Source organism: Dermacentor andersoni, chromosome 2 (assembly GCF_023375885.2).
Source record: "Dermacentor andersoni chromosome 2, qqDerAnde1_hic_scaffold, whole genome shotgun sequence".
In the NCBI taxonomy this organism is placed as follows: domain Eukaryota; kingdom Metazoa; phylum Arthropoda; class Arachnida; order Ixodida; family Ixodidae; genus Dermacentor; species Dermacentor andersoni.
Genome location: NC_092815.1, coordinates 92,694,327 through 92,714,565, shown reverse-complemented (window position 1 = coordinate 92,714,565; position 20,239 = coordinate 92,694,327). Strand labels below are relative to the sequence as shown.

Below are 20,239 nucleotides of genomic sequence, written 5' to 3'. Positions count from 1 at the left end.
ATGATGACGTTATAGCTTGTTTACAAGCTTCCATGACTGCGAAGACGCCTTGGCTGCAAGCGTGCTAAACGGCTACCTCATGCCTGTGTGGTAAGCGCAGGGAATCTTTGTGAACAGCTAGCAAAGCATTTTCTGTTTCGCCATATTCAGAATGGTTTTGTGGAACGACGAATGTAGTAGGCAGCACGGACAGGGACAGCAGCACAAACACTCGCAACCCTCTGCTAGCTAGTTGTATTTGAAGTTTTTTTAGCATATCAACACATAACACAGAACATAAGTATACAAACATACCAACAAAATCATCAGTTGTCTGGCTTTTCAAATCGATAACTCTGATACCTTCAGATGGGATGATTCTGACTGTGTAAGATTAGGCGAAGCTAGCTAAATGGTTTTAACTTATAGGAGTTATGAAGGCCAACTGGTGATATTTAGTTTATGGTCGTGCTCTTTTCTGCACATGTTGATACGTTCAAAAGCCATACATTTGCTGGTTTGCAGCGTTTGCTCTCCGAGCCATCTCTGTCCATTTTGCTTGATGAATTTGTAATGCAATGGCAGCAAGTAAATGACAATAGTGGTGATCACTCCACATATTGTGATGGAATATATGAACTTCCACGTGCGATGTGCACTGCCACCCTGATGACAATGACAGCTGCATCATGTTAAGTTCTAACGTTTACAACTATGAAGAATTACTTCATGCCACATGGTTAGTATCAAGGGGACGCACAACCTTTAAAATTATTTCAGTAAACGTTTTGGCAAGCACTTTTAACTTGCGGTGTGCATCATTGCTACTATGAAGTGCTAAAGTAGGCAAACTTAAGGCTTTCTTATTTTTCTTACAGTCATGCGAAAGCTTATTTATTATTTATATTGTCAAAAGCAGCTTTCAGGTATCAAAGCTAGCAAGGCGCCAGCAGTGAACTAACAAGTTACTTGCTCTACCAATTCCTGATCTAAAAGTTCGTCAATAATGCCGCTGAACACACGCTCGACTTCTTCAAGAACGCCGCTCAGGACGTCACCCAAAATGTCATTTGTAATACTATCAATTACCGTCCACGGATTGCGTGACGTGTCGTGTTCAAGAAGCGACTTCCAAGTCGCCTGTCCTTCGAGCTGTTCCTTGTACGATTCCAGTTCAGCAGTTAAACTCGCTGGCACATGAAGCGACCTAGTGGGCTTCACACAAATCACCTCCGCATCGTGTTTGTTTATGTGTGCATTACAGGAAGCACGATAGCTTTCTTTTTCACTCTCGACGACTGAACCCGCCCACGTCACGCGACGACGACTGCCGTCCAACGGTCTGAAGACTCGTTCTCTCCTGACGACAGAAAAGCGGTCGTTCGGGTCCGGATTCAGCATCACGCGGAATTTGTCTCGGGCAGCGTTTAGTATAGCTGAATGACAACACTCTGAAACAGGTTCGGGAGTTACAACAGCTGAAACAGTCTGCGTCTGCGCGCACATAGTCGGGATGTCATTCACACGACTCGTTTGCGTCTCCGAACTTTTCAAACGGACAACAGAATCGCTCTGAAGCCGCTCCAGTTCACGGTAATAGACAGCAAGCTGGTCCGACAAACTTCGTATGCAGTATGCAGGTGACGATGTGAAAATTTTTCGGATCGGTACTCTTCGAGGTGTCGTGTGGACTGCAGTCCGCCAGGGTGCCGCTGACGGCCCAACTGTAGCGCTGCGAGCACGCTGCGAACACTGCGGTTTCTCAGAGATGTTGTGCTGGACGCAGTAACGCCTCCATTCCTCTTGTTCTCTCAGTCGTAGAAGTCGGTTTTTCACCCTTTCGTGAAAATTCTGCAAAACAGTCAGTGTCTCTGGGGAGACTGAAAAGTTCATTTTCGCCAGTGCCACTTTCAGGAAAACGCAAACTTCAGGTTCAAGCACATAACAAACTTTGACGTTGACCAATTTGGATCACAGCAGAGTGATTTGAACTTCTCTGCTGTCATGGGAACACGCGCGCAGGTTCTTTATTCTATGCGCGCAGCACCATTTTGCTAACAAGCTTGCAACAACTTGCAACATCTTGTGTCTGCTCTGAAAACTTTAGTGGCAGCACTAATTTGAATTGTAACGCCAAGTAACGTCATATGGGCAAGCGTAAATTAAGGAATTAACACTAAATGTTAAAACTATTACATTATTTATAGCATGTTATTTAATTTTTCTTAAATAAAGTTTGAAGAGTCCTCTAACGGAGAAATGCCGCGTACTTTCGTCTTTCGGTTCGTGTTGACTAATGCTGCTAATACCATAGATAGTACGCTCTGGGGGTGTTGACATTGATTAACGTGATGTTGATTCCTTTATTTGTTTTCTGCATTCATAAAACGCGGTTATGCGTTTGTCCGGTTCTACAACAGTGGGGTCTTTGATGAAGCGCCTATACAAAAGGAGAAAAGGCTGCTAAATCGTAGGGGGAAGCCGTACCTTGACTTGCTGCGCGCTTCGTATTCGTTTTCCTCCTTCAGCGGCAGTCATGGACACAAACGCAAAGATGCGTGATCTCCTGGCAGATATATCGAAGTTCAACGCGCAGACAACCGGTAGGGACAAATTTTTTCGGTAAGGAGTGCTACATACGCTGCTAATCTTTCCGTGCAGTTTCGTTGACGTGATGGACCGACTGTCTATGCATTTGCTTTTGATTCCAGGCTCCTGCAGTACAGTAGTCGGTTCTTATGGTACTGGCTGCAGAAAACATCAAATCGTAGGGACACTGTGGCCCGCCTTCAGAATCTGGAGGTGACATTCAGCTCGGGACGAAGGCGTGAGTTCTTTTGTCACGATTTGGCTAATTAAAGGTGCAAGCTTCCCTGACATTGCCGTGGCATTGACAGCCCGTGAGAATCGTGAAATGAGCGTGATAATGAGACCGCTACAACATTTCTGGAGACTGTTTAAGCGTAGCTCAAAGGTAGTATGCGCGGCAATGACAGCGTGTCGACTTGTAAACATGGAGATAAAGCTCCAGAGGTGATAGCAACCTTCGGATGTTTCGGGTTCCGATGACCCGTTACATGCATTACCTGTCCGTTACATCATCACAGTCCGATCTCGCCGATTCAACCTGAAAGGCGCTAATGTCAGCTGGAAAGGCTTCCAAACATTTGACGCGCGTCAACTGGACGCAATTTGCCCCTTATCACACCTGTGTACAGTATGGAAAAAAATAAAAAAAATCGCGTGCCACTGCGCGTAATTTTGTTCATTCTCGTAACTAGACGCATTCATTTCATTTATGGGACACAATATCGCTTATTTGTTTAGCGTGTGCGTGTGTGCTTTTTGTGCACTTTTTATATGTGCTGTAGTTTCCAAGCAGACATTTGTTTTGTGCTGACACATTATGGCAAAAAAGCACACATTGTAATAGCGCATTTCAAATGCTCGGTTTAATGCATTTAATCAAGGGCACCTCCACAGTACACCTGAAGGAAGGCCCTTCCCCGTTGAATTTTATTGTTGAAGAGCTTTCCTCAGAGTAGAGGCACTTCCTGCGGAAAATATCGGCTCAACCATTTACTCATTGTGGCCACAGCACAAATTCATGGCATATACAAGCTGATTCATCCAGTAGTGGTTGTGCTATGCACTGTATGTTGCAATGTTGCCCTGGATAATGCATATGGCTACTTTGAGGTTTTTGTGGGGAGCTGGCAACAACACTTAGTTCTGCAAACAACATTCTTTCCACACTGAAGGCTGCTGCAAAGCTTGATATGGGCTAACCATGCTCTTATTGAAGGCAGCGTTATCACACTTGCAGTACAATGTCGTTTTCGGAGTCCGCGCACATAAGTACTCCAATGTGTGCTTGAATTTGTGATAGGCTTTCACAGCCTGCACACTATCTTGGTAAGAGCACAGTTGTGTAAGCTCTTCTCTTCCACCAACAGTTTGCCTAGTGTGCCCATTCTCTAGCTTGAGGAGGTGACTTAAGCCACAAGGCCATTTCCAGACAATCTCAGATACACTGTGCACGTGGCTTGCTTTGGCACAGTACACAAGTTTGGCTAACACTTGAAGACATGCAACATCTGAACAGGATGCATGATACCTCCCCTTATTAACAACATTCTCATGTACTTTATGTCCTTGCAAAAAATATGTAAATCCAATGCACATGTTGAAATCTATGTGAAGCAAAACTTTTGTAAAGTGGTTAATAAAGTGCTACAATATTAACAGTGATGTGTACAATTGTGTTTCATACTATGTAGCAATTAATTTCAACCAATATTTATGCACCACAAAGGTAATAACATTGATCTCATGCAATTTTTTATGTTTATGCACTACACTGTTCACGAGCTATGCCTAAACGCAAATGCCAAATTAGCGGATGCATAGTATGAGACATCTACACACTGATGTCACGAATACAAACGGGATGTATGATACTATAGTCGGGTACAACTTTAGAAAAAAGGGGTGTTTACTCCTCCAAGGCGGATGCACACGACCCTCCACCAATGGGCATGCACTCTAGACGGATGTCACGAGCTGTACCACCGGTGACCCCGCCGATGGAGAAGATGGCCGCCTGCGCTTCATAATGGGCCAAGTTGCGTCAGTCGTGTGCATCTGGCCCTGGTCAGAGTGCCGGAAATAATATTGCGAGCTTATGATGCACCATTTGTGCTGAGTGCATTTGTTCTGAGCCGTGATCCGGCGATGAAAGATTGCAGCGAGCATTGCTGACGCTACGCTACGCGAACTGGCTACACCACATGCTTGCAAAAGAAAAGTGTGAAAAGAAACAAAAAAAACTATCACATTCTTTAAAATAAGTTTGTGAAGACAGAAAACCAAAAAAATATCAATCTTATGCTATTTAAAACCAAGAGTATTTATTTAAAACAATGAATGAAACATTTTTGTATCTTTCCTTCCTCGATCGTCTTCTTGCCCCAGGTTTGTAATGGTTTCAATAAATTCATTGCTTCTTAAAGTACTTGTTAAATAGCAACTGATTCATTTTAAGCTCAGAAAACAAGCAGTAAATGTGCCATGTACATGTAAACCAGCGCTAAAGCCATGCAGAGCTGCTCTTTCTACTTATGTCCCTTGCAACCAAGCTAAAAAGCAGACGATGCGCAGCGTTTGTAGAAGGCACGGGGTTATTTTTCTCTCGCGATCCGGCATGTGCTGTAGCATTCCAATCATGAGAGCTCTACCAAACTAGTCATCAAAATACAAAAGTCATTATTTATACCGAGAACTATGCATTTTAGAAGCACGGTTTTTTGAGCGGGACTATTTTAGTCACGGAGGCAATCAGCTGTCGCACTTCGCTCATCTGGGTGGGGCCTCCCCTTTTTTCTAAGGTTGTACCCGACTATAGTCAAGGCAAGAATGGGGATGACAGCTATATGCACAAATAAGTGAAACACATATTTAGATACACTTAAGGATCTATACCTCTTGTGTTACAGTGGCACATAGGGATTCTTGAGGATTGGCCAAGAATGGGCACACACAGAATGGCGCATACCCAACAGCTAAATCAAAGAAGCCGTTGAATATCATTACGTGGCACTTGAGCATGGACTAGACAATGGTGCCTTGACCTCAAAGAAAACGAGGTGGTCAAGAAGCGCTGCACAAGCTGGCAATGTGCTATTATAATGTGCTCTTCCATTAGGTCCTCGGTGTGATTCAATCATCAGCACAACCTGTGGTATTAATTAAGGCAAAGCTACTTAATATAGACTTCATTAAGGCACTCAACTCCATGACCTGTGGTGGGAGTTAAATCTACTGGAGATATGGGTGAACTGGCTTCTGCAAATTGGATTCCACTTGACATCGAGAAGGTCGGCAGTCGAACCCTGCTACTCTTGGTGTTAATTAAGGCTGTTAATTAAGATAGTTAATTAAGACACTCGAACCCAGGCCCTTTGGTGGGAGTCAAACCCACTTGGAGACGTGGGCAAACCGGTCATATCTCCAAGTTGGATTCCAATTGACATCGTGAATATTGAGTCAAGCCCATGACCTTTGCTGTTCATTAAGGTGAAGTTAATTGTAGCACTCGGACCCACAACCTAACATGGAGATATGGGCAAACCGTTCATATCTCCAAGTTGAATTCCAAAGACATCATGAAAGTTGAGAGTCAAACCCACTACCTTTGCTGTTAACTAAGGTGGAGCTAATTAAGGCACGGTTAATTAAAATATAGTTAATTCAGGCATTTAAGCCCTCAACCTTTGGTCGGAGTCGAGCCTGCGACCTTTGGTATAAATTAGTACAAAGTTAATGAAGCCATAGTTAACTAAAGTAGAGTTAATTAGGCACTTGAACCCACGACCTTTGGTGGGAGAAAACCAGTAATAGGAAGTAACAGCACATTTGAATGAAAATGTCAAGTAATGTAATAAATGTCTCGGGAACGCACAGGCTTTCAGTTTCACCCTCTTTTGCATATGCTAAAGGGACTGTCAACGTGTTTAGTTGAACACTGCAATAAATATGAAGGCGGGTCTAGGAATGGTTTGCTATGCTAATATAAAGCAGCATAAGGAATGCAAGCCTGAATGCTTTTTAAACTCGAGTGAAGAGGCTGAAGGGTCATTACTTTCCATTAGTTTAGTAGGAAAATCGAAATTTGAAATACCTGAATTTTGGCCAGTGACTTCATGCTATGATGTTTAGCTTTGGTCCCTGAAATTTTTCGCTTGCCATGATTAACTGCGTACACCCATATTTATGTCTTTCAGTGCTGCGGCTTGGACGCTTTGTGGATGCACTTCATGGTGCAACCCGCACAATCAACCTTCCGGATGTGTCCCTGCGCCTCAGCCTGACCATGGCTCGTATTGGCAATGCTTTTTACATTTTAACGGACAACCTAGTTTGGCTTCACCAAGTTGGCTTGCTGACATTGCACCGGTAAGCTTTATGCACCAAATTTCAATTTATGCTGATGGCCATTGCAAAGACGTGTTGCACCTGTATTTATCCAGGAAAGTGGAGTCATCTTTTGTATAATATGACGTCCTGAAAATACAGGCAACTGCCAGTCTTTTAAGCAGGCATTTATGGTTTTGTAACGGAGATAGTGACAATAAGTTTGCCGTAGTCTATGCAGAAAACAAGTTTGCATGACATTCATGGTACTTTGCGCTCGGAGCATCAAGTGATGTCGTGTGTGAAAAGGAGAAAGCAAGATGTCTCATGCAATAGCATTCGTTGTTTTACAACAAAGTGCACCTTATTGTTTCTTAATTTGTTTCCTACAATAAATACATAAATTATTAGCTATTGAAAGATGAAAAAATTTTGCATGAGACTGCACTGTTTATGAATTGTAACATTTAGGTAAGCCATATTTCTTGAAGGGACACTAAACCGAAACACTAAATCAGTTTAGACTAATGAAGCATTGTTTGAGAACCCTGCAGGCAGTCATTTAAAAAAAAATTGTTTGATTATTAGATGAGAAAATGAAGGTCCAAGTATCAGTATTCGAATTTCGCGCCAAAACTCCAGCGCTGGTACGTCAGCGTGACGTCAGGGATACCAAAGTATATTTTCGCATTTGGGCCGCGTTGGCTGAATAAAGGTTTCCGAAACTTGCCATGTTTAATATTCGGTTCCTTTAGAACACAATGTAGTCAATCTGTGCCGCTATATATTATTAGTAGGCCCTAGAAGATGCCATCAATATCCAAGACGTCACAGCCCCCAGGTGCGGGAACTTAAGTAGGCGTCGCCACCCGTATTTCGTTCTTGCGCTTTTTCTGGCTTATTGAACGTCTTATCATTGTAAGAGTGGTGTTTTTGGTGTTGTATAACGGTAATTTACTGATGCAGAAGAAATCATTTTTCACTTTAGTGTCCCTTTTTTTAGCATTATTCTGAAAGAAGTTTTGTTTGTGCTCATATTGAATTGCAATAAATTCACTCTTGTGACCAGAAGAAAATGCACCATTCAGATATACTTTAATTTCAATAAATTCACTCTTGTGACCAGGAGGAAATGCATCAGTCAGATATACTGCCAGGGGCGGCATCAGCATATTTCTGTCAAAGGGGGAGGGGGAGCGGGAGGGCAAAACATAATTTTCTATTTTTATCGAGGGTGAATGAGGGCACTCTAATTTTTGGCAACTACATGATGAAGGAAGGGGCGATGTGGGAATAGGAGGAAATACTGAGGGGATAAGCACCCCCTCTCGCCCTCATATATAGCCACTCCTGCATACAGCCAGTCACTCAAAAAAATTGTGCTACAGTTCAGTTTGATAATAACTTGAGTGTCAGTGATAGTTGTTTATCATTGTCAGCATGGAGATTATCTGCCTCTCAACATGGTTCCATCTGTGTTTAGCACCAGTCCCTTTAGTTATAGTAAATGCTAGAGATCAAGAGGGTATGTATACTGTAGAATCTCGGTAAACAGAAATTACATAAACAGAATTGCCATTAAACAAAACAGCAGCCTCTAAATTAGTTGATTTTGAGTTTGGTAATGCAAAGGAACGTTCCTTAATCGAAGCTAAAATGTTTGCTACTTTCTGTAAATGGAACCGTAGAAGCAAGCTCTAAAATATGTTTTTAGAAAGAGGCAGGATCTGAAATTATCTTTTGTGACACCAATCTTTTATCCAGAAAGCCATTCTTAAAATGCGGTGGCAAAGACACAAGCAGGCAAAAATTTGATACATTTTTAATGCATAACATGTGCAGACCTGGACATCTTTGCGGCCCTGCCACTCATTTTATAGACAACCAAAAATAAGTACAACCAAAATTTCAGACACTTACAGCGTGCCATTCGTTAATTTGGACTACTGTTGAATGCTCACATACAATTCTGCCACCGGCTGGAGCTGCTAGAGCCATGTTATTGGTTTTACATGTCACCGCAGGGCATCCTTGAAACTGCAACTCGCCATGCTTAGTCAATTCAGTGGCCATAAGCTGCAACCTAAAACCATATCATATCCAATCGGGCCCCTCTGTTAACCCCCTTTCTTCTCGTTTAACCTAAAACCATGGAACACGCTAGCTGCTACACTCAATTCTTTATGCTTAATGTATCTAACAGTGTTAACAATGTGTGTGACATACAATGCTGCACCTCTGTGCATATTCTCACTAAATGGAACTCCTTTTAATCAAAACATAATTCTCAGAATCCTTGAGGTCCTGTTCAACGAGATATTAATGTAGGTACATGCCAAGTATGGCCAATAAAAGAATGAACAAGCAATTTTTATGATGCCACTTTTAAAAACACAAGAAATTATTATCAGTAAAGGTATCCAGACCTGCAGGTTTTTCTTGAAAAATGACCTTGGAAAGCATGAGAAAGTTACTAAACGGAATTTATCAGTCTGCATGCTATCTTGATATCAGGTGAATGGGCAGTGCCAGCACTAGTAACTGAGAATGGTAGTGAAAGTACGGCATGAAAGCTGAGAAACTGGAAGCAAATGTAGCTTTTGTAAAATAATTTTTCTTCTTTAGAAATGCAATTACAGCTTTAGCACGTCATGAATACATAATTGGTTACTGCAGCAGCTTCTAATATAGTATACAGGCTTATTTGTGTTTTCATAGTGTCCCTGAGACAGCTTGAACAAATTTTGTAGACAAATAGGGTACAGCCACAGTAAAACATTAGCACCACAATTTAAGTGAAGCGTCTCATATTAAGAGAGCTATGGATGATTACAAGTTGTACTCCTCCCTAGCCATGCTTTTTCTCCTCAACTCGTTCACCGAGGGATCCGAGCTAATATCCACCTTCACTGGCTGTGCATCATGATGTGACCTACTACATGATGTCATCTACTTCTAGTTGTCTTGGAGCCTGTGCACAAAGCCTCTCCAACCTTATGCTATCCACCTGGCCATCGATCCTTCGCAAGCACTTATCCAAGCAGCGTGCGTTGCGAGCGTTTCGTTGCAGCTCCGAACATGTCCGGTATTCCGGTAACCGCAGGCGAGCTGGGCCTATAGACAGATGGGCGGAGGCGTAAACCAAAGCCCCTCCATACTGCTACCGTTGTGATGAAGGGGCTTTAGCATAAATGTGAACGGCCTGAGCGGTCTGCACAGTGCAGCCACCTGGTGACGCAGAGCTCAACCAGCCAAACATGGAGCTACTATTGTTGTAAACAAGTGTGAAGCATTTTAAGCAGTTTAAAAGACAACATGTTCACAATTACACTTCTGCCAGAAATTTACACCAGAAGCAATATATAATACATTTGGTTACTGCTATATTAGCTCTGTGTTTGTCTGACTGAGCTGTGTGCCACCAGGTTGCTGCACCATGCAGGCCATTCACGTTTGCTTTGCGCCTCCGCTCATCCAGCGTAATGCCCAGTCACACTTGCGCTTGTGTTTACCCAAATACCGGACATGCTAAAGCTCTCCATCGTGGTAGTAATCCTCCGGCATGAAGTGACAACCATGGTGGCAACCATGTAGATCCTGGCATCGATCGGATACCAACAGTTCGATGCGTTACAGCCACTCCGCTTGCATGTTGCTGTGCAGAGGGTCACCGATTGCTATATTTGCAGCCCAGAACTTAAGGGCGATCCATGGTGCTCGTGAAAGGAAAGCTCAAGACCAACACTGACAGTGCAGCTTGCGTCAACATGGAGAATGTTGTAACACAAGCAAACGACACTTGCTGTGCGCCAGAAGTGCTTGAGCATAGTGATAAATTGCTGTTGTGTATTCTCTTTCTGTTACGTTCTTTATAGGAACAAATTAACCAACATTCCAACTATTACGAACATTTGTCCCCAATAAAGGTAGAAAAACTATCGATGGCACGACGTAGGTAGCCAATCGGATAGCTTGCCCAACTGACGTCCATTGGGCTAACTACATCAGTTGTGAGGGGGCGGCTGAAAACTCAGGGGAGCAGTACTGCTGCGATTGGTAGTGAGGAACATTTTTAAAACCTCATAGCAAATTACTGTACACGCAGAGTGCTTAAATGCATCACTTAATGATCAGAAGGACCTACCCTAAATGACTCAGTGCGTTCATACAATATCGTTGAAATCATTTTAGGCTCCCTGTAACTGTATTTTTATACATCCCTGCATTGTTTTAGGGGCGTAAGGGTATTTGTCGGAACATAAACAGGTGTTTGGTGAAAATAAGTTAGCTGCAAAGGTTAGCTTTAACCAAGACAGCAAGAAGGGTCATGTGAGCTCAACTGCATGGCAGAGAAGAGTGGGTACTGGGCAGCATGTGGCAGTTGATTTGGCAATTAACAATATCACCTCAACTTGGATAACTTGAGGGAGTGGTCATGACAGCTGCTCTTTGCCTTTTCGTCGTTCCTTGAAAACCTTATAGGGCCCCTTACTATGTTTGGCCATTTTAAACAAACAAGCATAGCACGTACATTACGTACTCACAATCGTGTCTGAAAAGTATTATGGCACTGCGCACTGTGAAAATATTTCAAACCAAACAGTTGCACCTTCTCTTTTGAAAAAGCCCATTCCAGCCAGAGAGTCACTATCACATGTACATCGCAATTCATGTTTCGTCACTCACAATTACTAATCATCTGATGCGGAAGGCACAATGCCGCAAAAAAGGAGCCAGGGGACAACATTCCTCGGCTTCAATATGGGAGAAAGCAAGGAAGGCACACCACTTAGGAAAGCTACTAGAGGCAGAGGGAGAGAGTGTCTCTGTGAGCAGCGACACTCGCCTGTTCACGGCATGGTAACAGGACAGTTATTTCTTCCATCCTCCAATAATGAGCCGATTCGAAAAATTGTTTCAGTAAGACACTTCTTAGACAGCATTTTACAGCTTCCACTGCATAATTGAAGTTGGCAATGGGGCCTGGTGAGGGGTCTTTAATGAAGTACATGTAAGAGGAGTTACGGTTACATGCCAACAGTGATTGCCTAATGTTGCAGACTTTTGGGTTCTACAGCTTGTATTGGACTATATTGCAGGCAGCATCCAGCTGGTTGTGTCCTTGCCTTTTCAAGCAAGTTGGTACATTTATTTAGGACGAGTTGCTGGACTGTGGTGGAGCAGGCAGGCTGATATGGGCATTGCAGTGGCATTTACAAATCCCAGACTTGGCCTTAGTTTATACCTGAGCAAGATGCGGCCTAGTGATAGAAGCAACAGTTTAGCTTTTAAGTAGCTGTTGCGAGTTCTTCCCAACTGTTTTCCATATGAGCTAATTTCATGTCAGTGCTGTAGTTTTGACACCATCAACTCACTGTGCTAATATGGGATACAGTACTTGTGTGCCTGAACTACAGGAGCATGCTTTTACCTGGCATCCCACCTGCAGTGTACCTGTACTTGTTTTGGAACTGATAATACTAACTTTAGGAATGACCCTCATAGATCTAGGTGAAAGTCATGCTGCCTGTCATGTATGTTCAGGGTCTTTTGACTTGTGGTAGCCTAAACAGCGAAAATCATGATAGTCATTGAAGAGCTCTGGCTTAGTCCGATGAATAGTTCCTTCTGAACATCTTTCAACAACAAACAGTCCTCCTGTTGCTGGTATCTCAGGGTCAAGACATTAAAAAGGTTGCATTATTTTCTTAGTGAATATGACAAAAATATTGCAGTCAGTGAGCAGGGAGGCAAATTAAAAACATCATGCTTGCAGGAGCATTATTGAGCACATTCTGTTCACATGCTGAAGCAGTGATTTGGCAGTGGCAGTGTTTACAGGTGTAGTCATTAATTGTTGAACTGAATGATGTGGCTTATATCCAGCCTCTGTTACACCTTGTCACCTCACGTTTCAGATGAATCGGCATTTAGTATGACATTTCTTGAAGAGAGTGGTGGTATTGCAAGTAATATAGAAGAGTTGTTCAAGGCTCATTGGGATTTTCACCATAAAAGATACACAGACAATAGTAGGGTGATAGTGCTTTCGAACAATATAGTATTATTATTCTTCCAACATCTCCCTTGGGACACCCCGCATTATGTGCATGGCAGTAGTTCCAGCAATCGTGTTATTAAATGAGATGATGCCATTTGTTTAACAATGATTACTCAAATTCCTAAAGAAATATAATGTTTTTCCACATGAAATTCCAAGCTATATTGTGAATAAGTGCTGTGGACAAGTATGTGCAAGGTCTCGGCAATTAGTTGAGGGCATTGCCCGTGACAGCAGCCTAATTCCTTGTACATCTGTAAGCAAAAGTATGTGGGCCATAGGGTCGCCGAAGGAACTGTATTTATAAATCGGACGCTAACAAAAATTGAGTGCATTGGAAAGTTCACAATGGCAAGTTTGGACTGCAGTCCTCAATTTCAAGTTGCATTGACAGGCGTAGACTTCCACAATGGTGGAAAGTTGGGCTTGTTAGCAGTTCAAGACTATAGGTAAGCGCAAAGAAGACACGACGAACAGTAGTAGACACAGACTAGGAACACACGGCACTATCTGTGTTTACTCCTGACTGTCTTGCCTTTTCCACGCTGCACCTATAGCCATAGTCACCTGTAGGCTTTATTGCAGATTTCTTGGTCCTCGCACTTTTGCTCAAGGGAGTACACTGTAGCAATCGAAAAGAATGTTGAAAGGAAAGGCATTCGCTGTGAAAACAACCTGCTTCCCTGTGCGCTGCTACAATTGGAAAGCTGCCAGAACGATGGCAGTGATGCCAAAAAGGTACACAAGGCGAACATGGAAAAAATAAGTGGAATTAGTATTTAGTAATTGCAGGAAATTGAATTTTTTTGTTAGATAAACGTCCCTGTCTTGTGCAACCTGGTAGATGGGCTCATAGGGCACTACCAAAGCGGTGTTTTGGTGCTTTTACAAGAGTCGCAGTACAAGAACAATCTGATGAAACATGTGCACCTCATAGTTCTGAAGGAGCAGAAACAACAAAAATAACACAATAACACGGTGAAAGCTGAAGGTCAGAAGTGCAAGGCATCTGAATAAACTATAAGTGCAAATAGTATCAGACAAACATTGGCACTAACCACATGCTGTGTGGTGCAAAATGAAAGTTCCTGATTGAATGCACCACGAGTGACTGGTGACATTTTGGTGCTCACAGACTAGGAAGTCAAAGTAAGGTAGAAGCCCACACATTTTCTTGTTGACGACAAGTTGGTGTTGGTACAAGAAGAGAGCATTTTGCAGCATAACCAGGCCAGTCATGCTGCACAAGGTTTCTCTGGTAATGAAAGTTTCTGTTATTTTGATGACAGCCTTTGCATTTCTGCCAGCTTGAGGAACCGTACCTCCAACTTTGTGGCCTACAGCGGCACAAGCTTCGTTGAAACTGCGCTTCTATTTGTCACTTTCCACCTTCCATTCATGTGTCATTAATGGGTGGTTTGTGAAGGTCAAGACAGCTGCATTGCTAGATGAGATCTGAACCTTCAGAAAACGTGACAAGCTGTTGGACATTGTTAACCGCTCACCTGTATAATGTTTGCTCTTATCTCGGGGTTCCAGGCTATACAGAATCACTTTGGTGCCAGTATTGTCTGCTTGTGCCACCAGATGGTAAAATAATTATTCCTCTATCATCATCAGTAGCAGCCTGCTCGCTATTTATGCAGTAACTACACTGATCCTGGTGCCACATCACCTGAACATTTAATGACGGTTGACCAGGCCAGTCTGAGCTCTCCACCTACTTCATTCTTCCTTGGGCAAGCATCGCAGCTTTGCATCAAGCACAGTAACACAGCAGTGTACAGTTTGAGAGACTTGTTGTCTATACTTTGGCAGCCAGGACCTCCTACAAAGCCACTTCTGGTGCCCCTTACGTGTGCATTGCTATAGCGATGCACTATTCATGTCACTCAGAAATGTTGGTACCCTTATGGTTTTTCATTGCAATGGTATCACCTGAATGACATGTCTGCTATCATATGCGCAAGTCATGTTCTGGTGTTGAAGTCTCACAGGGATGACAGGAAATTCACCAAATGTTTTGGTCAACCTATTCTGGTTATAATGCAATGAAGGATAGCCACGAGGTGTCTGCCACTGCAATTGGCATTGACTATGAGAACATCTCACCATCTTTGTTTGTTAAGCACCTTCTTGATGAGTCATGTACAAAAGGTTTTCATGTAGTTTGATGTCTGTAGTGCGATGATAAAAGGACGAAACAGATAAGATGCCTTGTGTTGTGTTCATCCTGCACTACAAGCATTAAAAACCATCAACCAACACATCCAAATCTTCACTATTCTATTGCGGAGTGCTAGCAACTACAGCGGTACTATGTTTTCTCAGTGCCACCTACAGTGGAATTCTCCAGATACCTACACGTAATTGTGATTTTGTTGCAGATAATCTACTTTTTTACGTTGCCTTGCCTGATTCATTCTTCATACTCATCTTGCACAATGTCTGCCATTGTGCCATAATCGTAATCAGCTGGCTTACGTTTACTGCAATATGATGGGCTCTCTTGGCAATGTCCAGTTACTCTAGCCTGCGATGTATTTTATTGTTTGTGTTCGCTACTGCTATTTGCTGCTTTAATTAATTTTTCTACAATCACTACTCTAGGAGGCCTCGATTCAGTCTTTGGCTATGGGACCTCTTTCTGTACACACAAATTTTGTAATTTATTTAATGCCTAAATAAAATCACTTCCGACTACTGACTTCCGAATCTTGCCCTGCATCAGCCGAACCTATCCTGTGCCTGCAAATTTCCTGATCTCATTGCTTTGTCTAATGCTCTGCCACCCTAGAGCGTATTTCTGATCACATAACATCCATTCTGTTGCTCCCAGATAGAGCTTTGGTTATCGTTCTTCTGAGTAACTTGGCTACCTGTTCCATAGGCTCATTCGATACTACAAGCCTGTGCCAATGCATGCTCAATTGATAGCAATAACAATGAATGACACAAAGGTAACTAAAATCTGTGTGTAAGTGGTGGTGCAGTAAAGAAGCATTTTTTCTGAACGTCTGCTTCCAGATGCCAAATAGGTGAATATTTTAATACAGCAGACCATGTGCAGACGAGTTCATATGTAAATTACACGTTGCACAGAAGTAACAATAGAGAGTTTTAGAATAGGGGCCCTAATAGTTTGGGGCCCCAAACAGCTTTGCGGGTGTTAGCGTTGGGGCACGTAGGAGTGAAGAGTTTTAGAATAGGGTTTTACGTTTGCGGATAGCGTCTTGCGCTGACAGCGCCACTATACGGCGTCAAAGAAAAGCTATTAGAAATAATTAAATAAAATATACCATTTTATGATAGGAATAATAATTTTGACTTGCGTGTATTTGCGTTTAATTACAATATAGAGGTTATTCTGTAAGCAGCAAATAATTAGTTGCGCTTAGTTTTGAGCAAACCAACTTTACTAGCCTTCACCAGCCAAGCTTAGCCATGTTAGGCTTACGAGCCATAATATCCACAATCGAATTCAAAATCAGCAGCGTCTAATGAGTCAATCTTCATAACACACGCTAGTTGGGAGAAAGCGATAACCGCAGTCACTTCTCCTAGCTTGCGAACTTCTCGCGTTACCTCGAATCGAACCCAGTTTTGTGCTAGGTTAGAGCCGTCGCTTCGATGGCTGCCGCCATGTTTGCCGACGCAAAGCTTTTGGGGACGCTATTTGGGCTCCCGCTAAATCGGTGAAATAGCGTTCCCAACGCAAAACCCAAACGCAGTTTGCGTCGTGCGCATGCGCAGTGGCTCCGACACTATTTCTTTGGGGCCCCAAAACGTTTGGGGCCCCTATTCTAAAACTCTCTAATGATGTGTCTGGTGTGAAGGACTCTTGAATGCTTGGCTGATGGTACACATTTTTGCAGTGCAAGGCGTACATGGCTTGGTGACTGCATCGATTGATGTCCGTAATCGTGGCTTACTTTTTGTATCATTTTTCAGTGTCTTTGGTTTCTGTGCATAATATCCCCTGAAGTTCAGTGTGTAGTGAGTACAGAATGTAGGCATCATGTACTGAGGCATACTTAACCCTTTCACTACCAATGATGGGTATATAGTATGTCATAGGAATTTCTACTAACATAGCCGATGAGTATAGTCGTTATGGAGGCATGTTTCACGAAATCTCTGGGAAATTTGGTACACATATTATAAATTCCTACATTATGGAAATGGTCACACTATGCTCTTTAACAGTGTTTTTATTGTGCACGAGGTTCCTGTATGAGAGACAAAACTTCCGTAAATCTGCAGTTTCTTACCACTGTTTCGTTTTGCATCCTTCTGCAACATGCCTCTTCCTGGCCAAACTTTTTCCTTGAAACATAGAATTTCAAGCCATCTCCTGTTCTCGTGCAGGGATGCCTGGAGCCGCACAAGCAATAAGTTTTGGCTGCTGGCCATCGTGGCCGCACTTATACGCGATCTGCTCGAGCTGTACCAGATACTGCCCATGCTCTTGGCTGTGCCATCCAAGGGCAACACCCTGAGGAGCTCGCTTCGCCTGCTGTGGGCCTCGACGAGCTTCCACAAGGCACTTCTGCTTGACCTGGTCAAGAATTTTGCAGACCTGTGGATACCTTACACGGCGCTGGGCCATGCCAGACTTGAACCGGGGACAGTTGGGCTGCTGGGTGTTATCTCCAGTGCAGCTGCTATTTTGCCCATGCTGGATTCAACATTTTCACTCATCCCAGTGTGAAGTGTACATGTGGTGACATGTATGTGCTGCTACAAATGAAAGCAAATAGTGGTTGCAGTTTGCTGAGTGGAACATTTTCTGAAGATGTTGAACTTTGGGACGTAACTCACTGTCACGAATTGCAATTTTGTGAATGCGAAATGGCAACTCCTCCTTTGTGGCATTATCTTCAGAAATCAGGAACAGTGTAAAAATGGTAGGTTCACCTGCTTTCCTTAAGGTACACAATCATTAATGTTACATTTTAGCTTTGCTCATTTGTTAGCACTGTCAGATGAAATAAAATTGCAAATGTTAAGCTACAGAAATTTTATGTTTGCTAGCATTATCAATAAAGATTCCTTCTCTTGCTTGTGTTGCTAGCTAGCCACAAGGACACATCTTGTTTGAATTTTTATCCAGACCACACTGTGATTGAAAAATTTCTTTTGAGCATTTGAAATATCTACATCGAGCACAGGTATGTGCTTTTCGCATACATATTCAAAAGTCGCAAAAGCATAATACTTTTGCTAGGTTCTAGAAACACAATGTATTGTATTTTAAAATTACAACGTATTTGTAGTCTCAGCTTTGTATGATATTTGTCCCTCTGCCTTATCATCCAAAATAGGTCTTTAGAATAAAATACTTTCATGCTAATAGTAGACAGGGCATGAAATATACCTATGGTACACACAACAGACACAGGGACAGGAACAGCCTATTGTAATTGTACTTGTATTGCATGCTCAATCTTCTATTGCATCAAAGCACCAACTTTGTCTGCATGTTTGTTACGAAATACATTTTTTCTGAAGTGTAATTTAACCCTTTGAGTTCCATGTCTCAGTGAGTGCCTACACACACTCACACACCCCAAATAATGCCTGTACATGCCAAGCATTTGCCAAGCCATTCCATTTTGTACTCCTTCCTCATAGTATTTTGGCTACAGCCAGTGTTTGCTAGGAAAGCATGATAAACAAAAACACAGCACATAAAGACACTGGATGCATTGAGTTATCTGTGCAGCAGCTTGCTATCCATTGAGCAAATAAGTAGTATCATGCCCTGCACACGAAACAGTTTCCATGCGCCTAGTTGCGAAAACGTAAAAAAGTTTTATGTGCCACTTTCATCACCCATAGCTTCAATGAAATTCTCAGACTCTGTAGATTTTCCGTCCACAATTTACTTTCATTAGTTTAGTACAGATTAATTATCTTCAATTAATGTGATCTCATTCTAGAGCCATTTGTATGGAGTAAAAGGCTTAAATGTGCCAAACATAGGATAGTTAGACTAGAGGGTCAGCAGGATAACTTGAACTAGACGGCAGTTAGTAGATTATGGATGCTAGCACTCATACTAAAAACTGACAGCGTTGTTCTCTCTTTAAACGTTGGGCCTGTGTGCTGCCTTTGCTTCAAGGCCTGCCACCTTCTGTACGCATGGAGAAGTAATAAGAAAATAGTGACTGCAGTATAAAGGAACTTGGGAATACAGTACGGAGGCAGTCGAGGGGACACTAAATAGCTTTAAGTAGACACATAAACATCGCTGAAACTCAGCTGTGCACCAACAGACATGTAGGTTTCCTTTGCAGGTAATAGCCTGAATAGAGGAATGAAGCAACAGCAGAAATTAGAATGATAGAACAGTTGAAATTCAAGTACAAATAAAATTCTAACCATGTTTTACAGTGTTTATTGATGTGACAGTGACGTCTGGTACATTGCCCATTACTGAGCATGAGTATTACACATGCGCATGAGTCTTACTGAGCACTATTGCAAAGTATTTCAAGCAAATAAATGCTTATTTTGCTTTAATTTCATGCCCATCTTTTGATATTAATGTTGGATAACTCTATGCAATCTGTGAAAGCATACAAAAACTTGAACGCTTTTCTCTTCTTGGGCTAATGAAAGGTTTTCCTATTTTCTGTACAATTGCAAGCTGTAGAAACTGCTCTCACTTAGTGAAGGATGTGTTTGGTACTAGGGTAAAATTGGGCTTACTTAAGAATATTGGTCTAGGCTTACAATTTTAATACTGAATTTGTTATTGCAGGTACTTAATTGACCATAATTCTATAACAGGAATGCAATGCATCTTTGATATACACAAATTTTTGTGACAGTTAATTTGGCTCTGCCATTATGAAAATAATAAAAATTGTGGGTTGTTTGTAAGTGACAAACTAAGAATACACCTTGGAACATATAGAGACGATTGCTTCTGTAACAGCTATGGCAGCAAGTGTTGCATTGGAGTATTAGTTTTCTAATTTCTGAACCAATTGTGGGCTGAACCAAAGGACCTTTGATCCGTTGTGTGCGTTGTGATCCATTGTGTTGGCATTTTCTAGAAGCAAAGTTGTAACTTGCCTGTTACTGGTAGACATGCTGAGACCAAGGAATGGTCACTTAACGAAAACATTATCAAAAGATGGCATTTTCAACAAATAGCTGTTAGAGATTCATTACATGGCTTCCAGGTTTACCATGTGTATGTGCATAACCAATATTGCCAAATGAAAGCTGTTCAGCATTGGCCTGGTACGTTCATTGCCTGTTGGAATGCATAACATC

General features: G+C 42.3%; 1 protein-coding gene across 1 annotated transcript; it reads left to right on the top strand.

The window, feature by feature from the left end:
• Window positions 1-2,240: 2,240 nt before the first annotated feature.
• Pex11ab (peroxisomal biogenesis factor 11ab) lies at window positions 2,241-19,477 on the top strand. The gene is made up of 4 exons (XM_050189024.3): window positions 2,241-2,601; window positions 2,691-2,806; window positions 6,762-6,933; window positions 17,321-19,477. The coding sequence occupies exons 1-4, from the start codon at window positions 2,516-2,518 to the stop codon at window positions 17,661-17,663; spliced, it is 717 nt and encodes a 238-aa protein (XP_050044981.1). The 5' UTR covers window positions 2,241-2,515; the 3' UTR covers window positions 17,664-19,477.
• The last annotated feature ends 762 nt before the right edge of the window (window positions 19,478-20,239 follow it).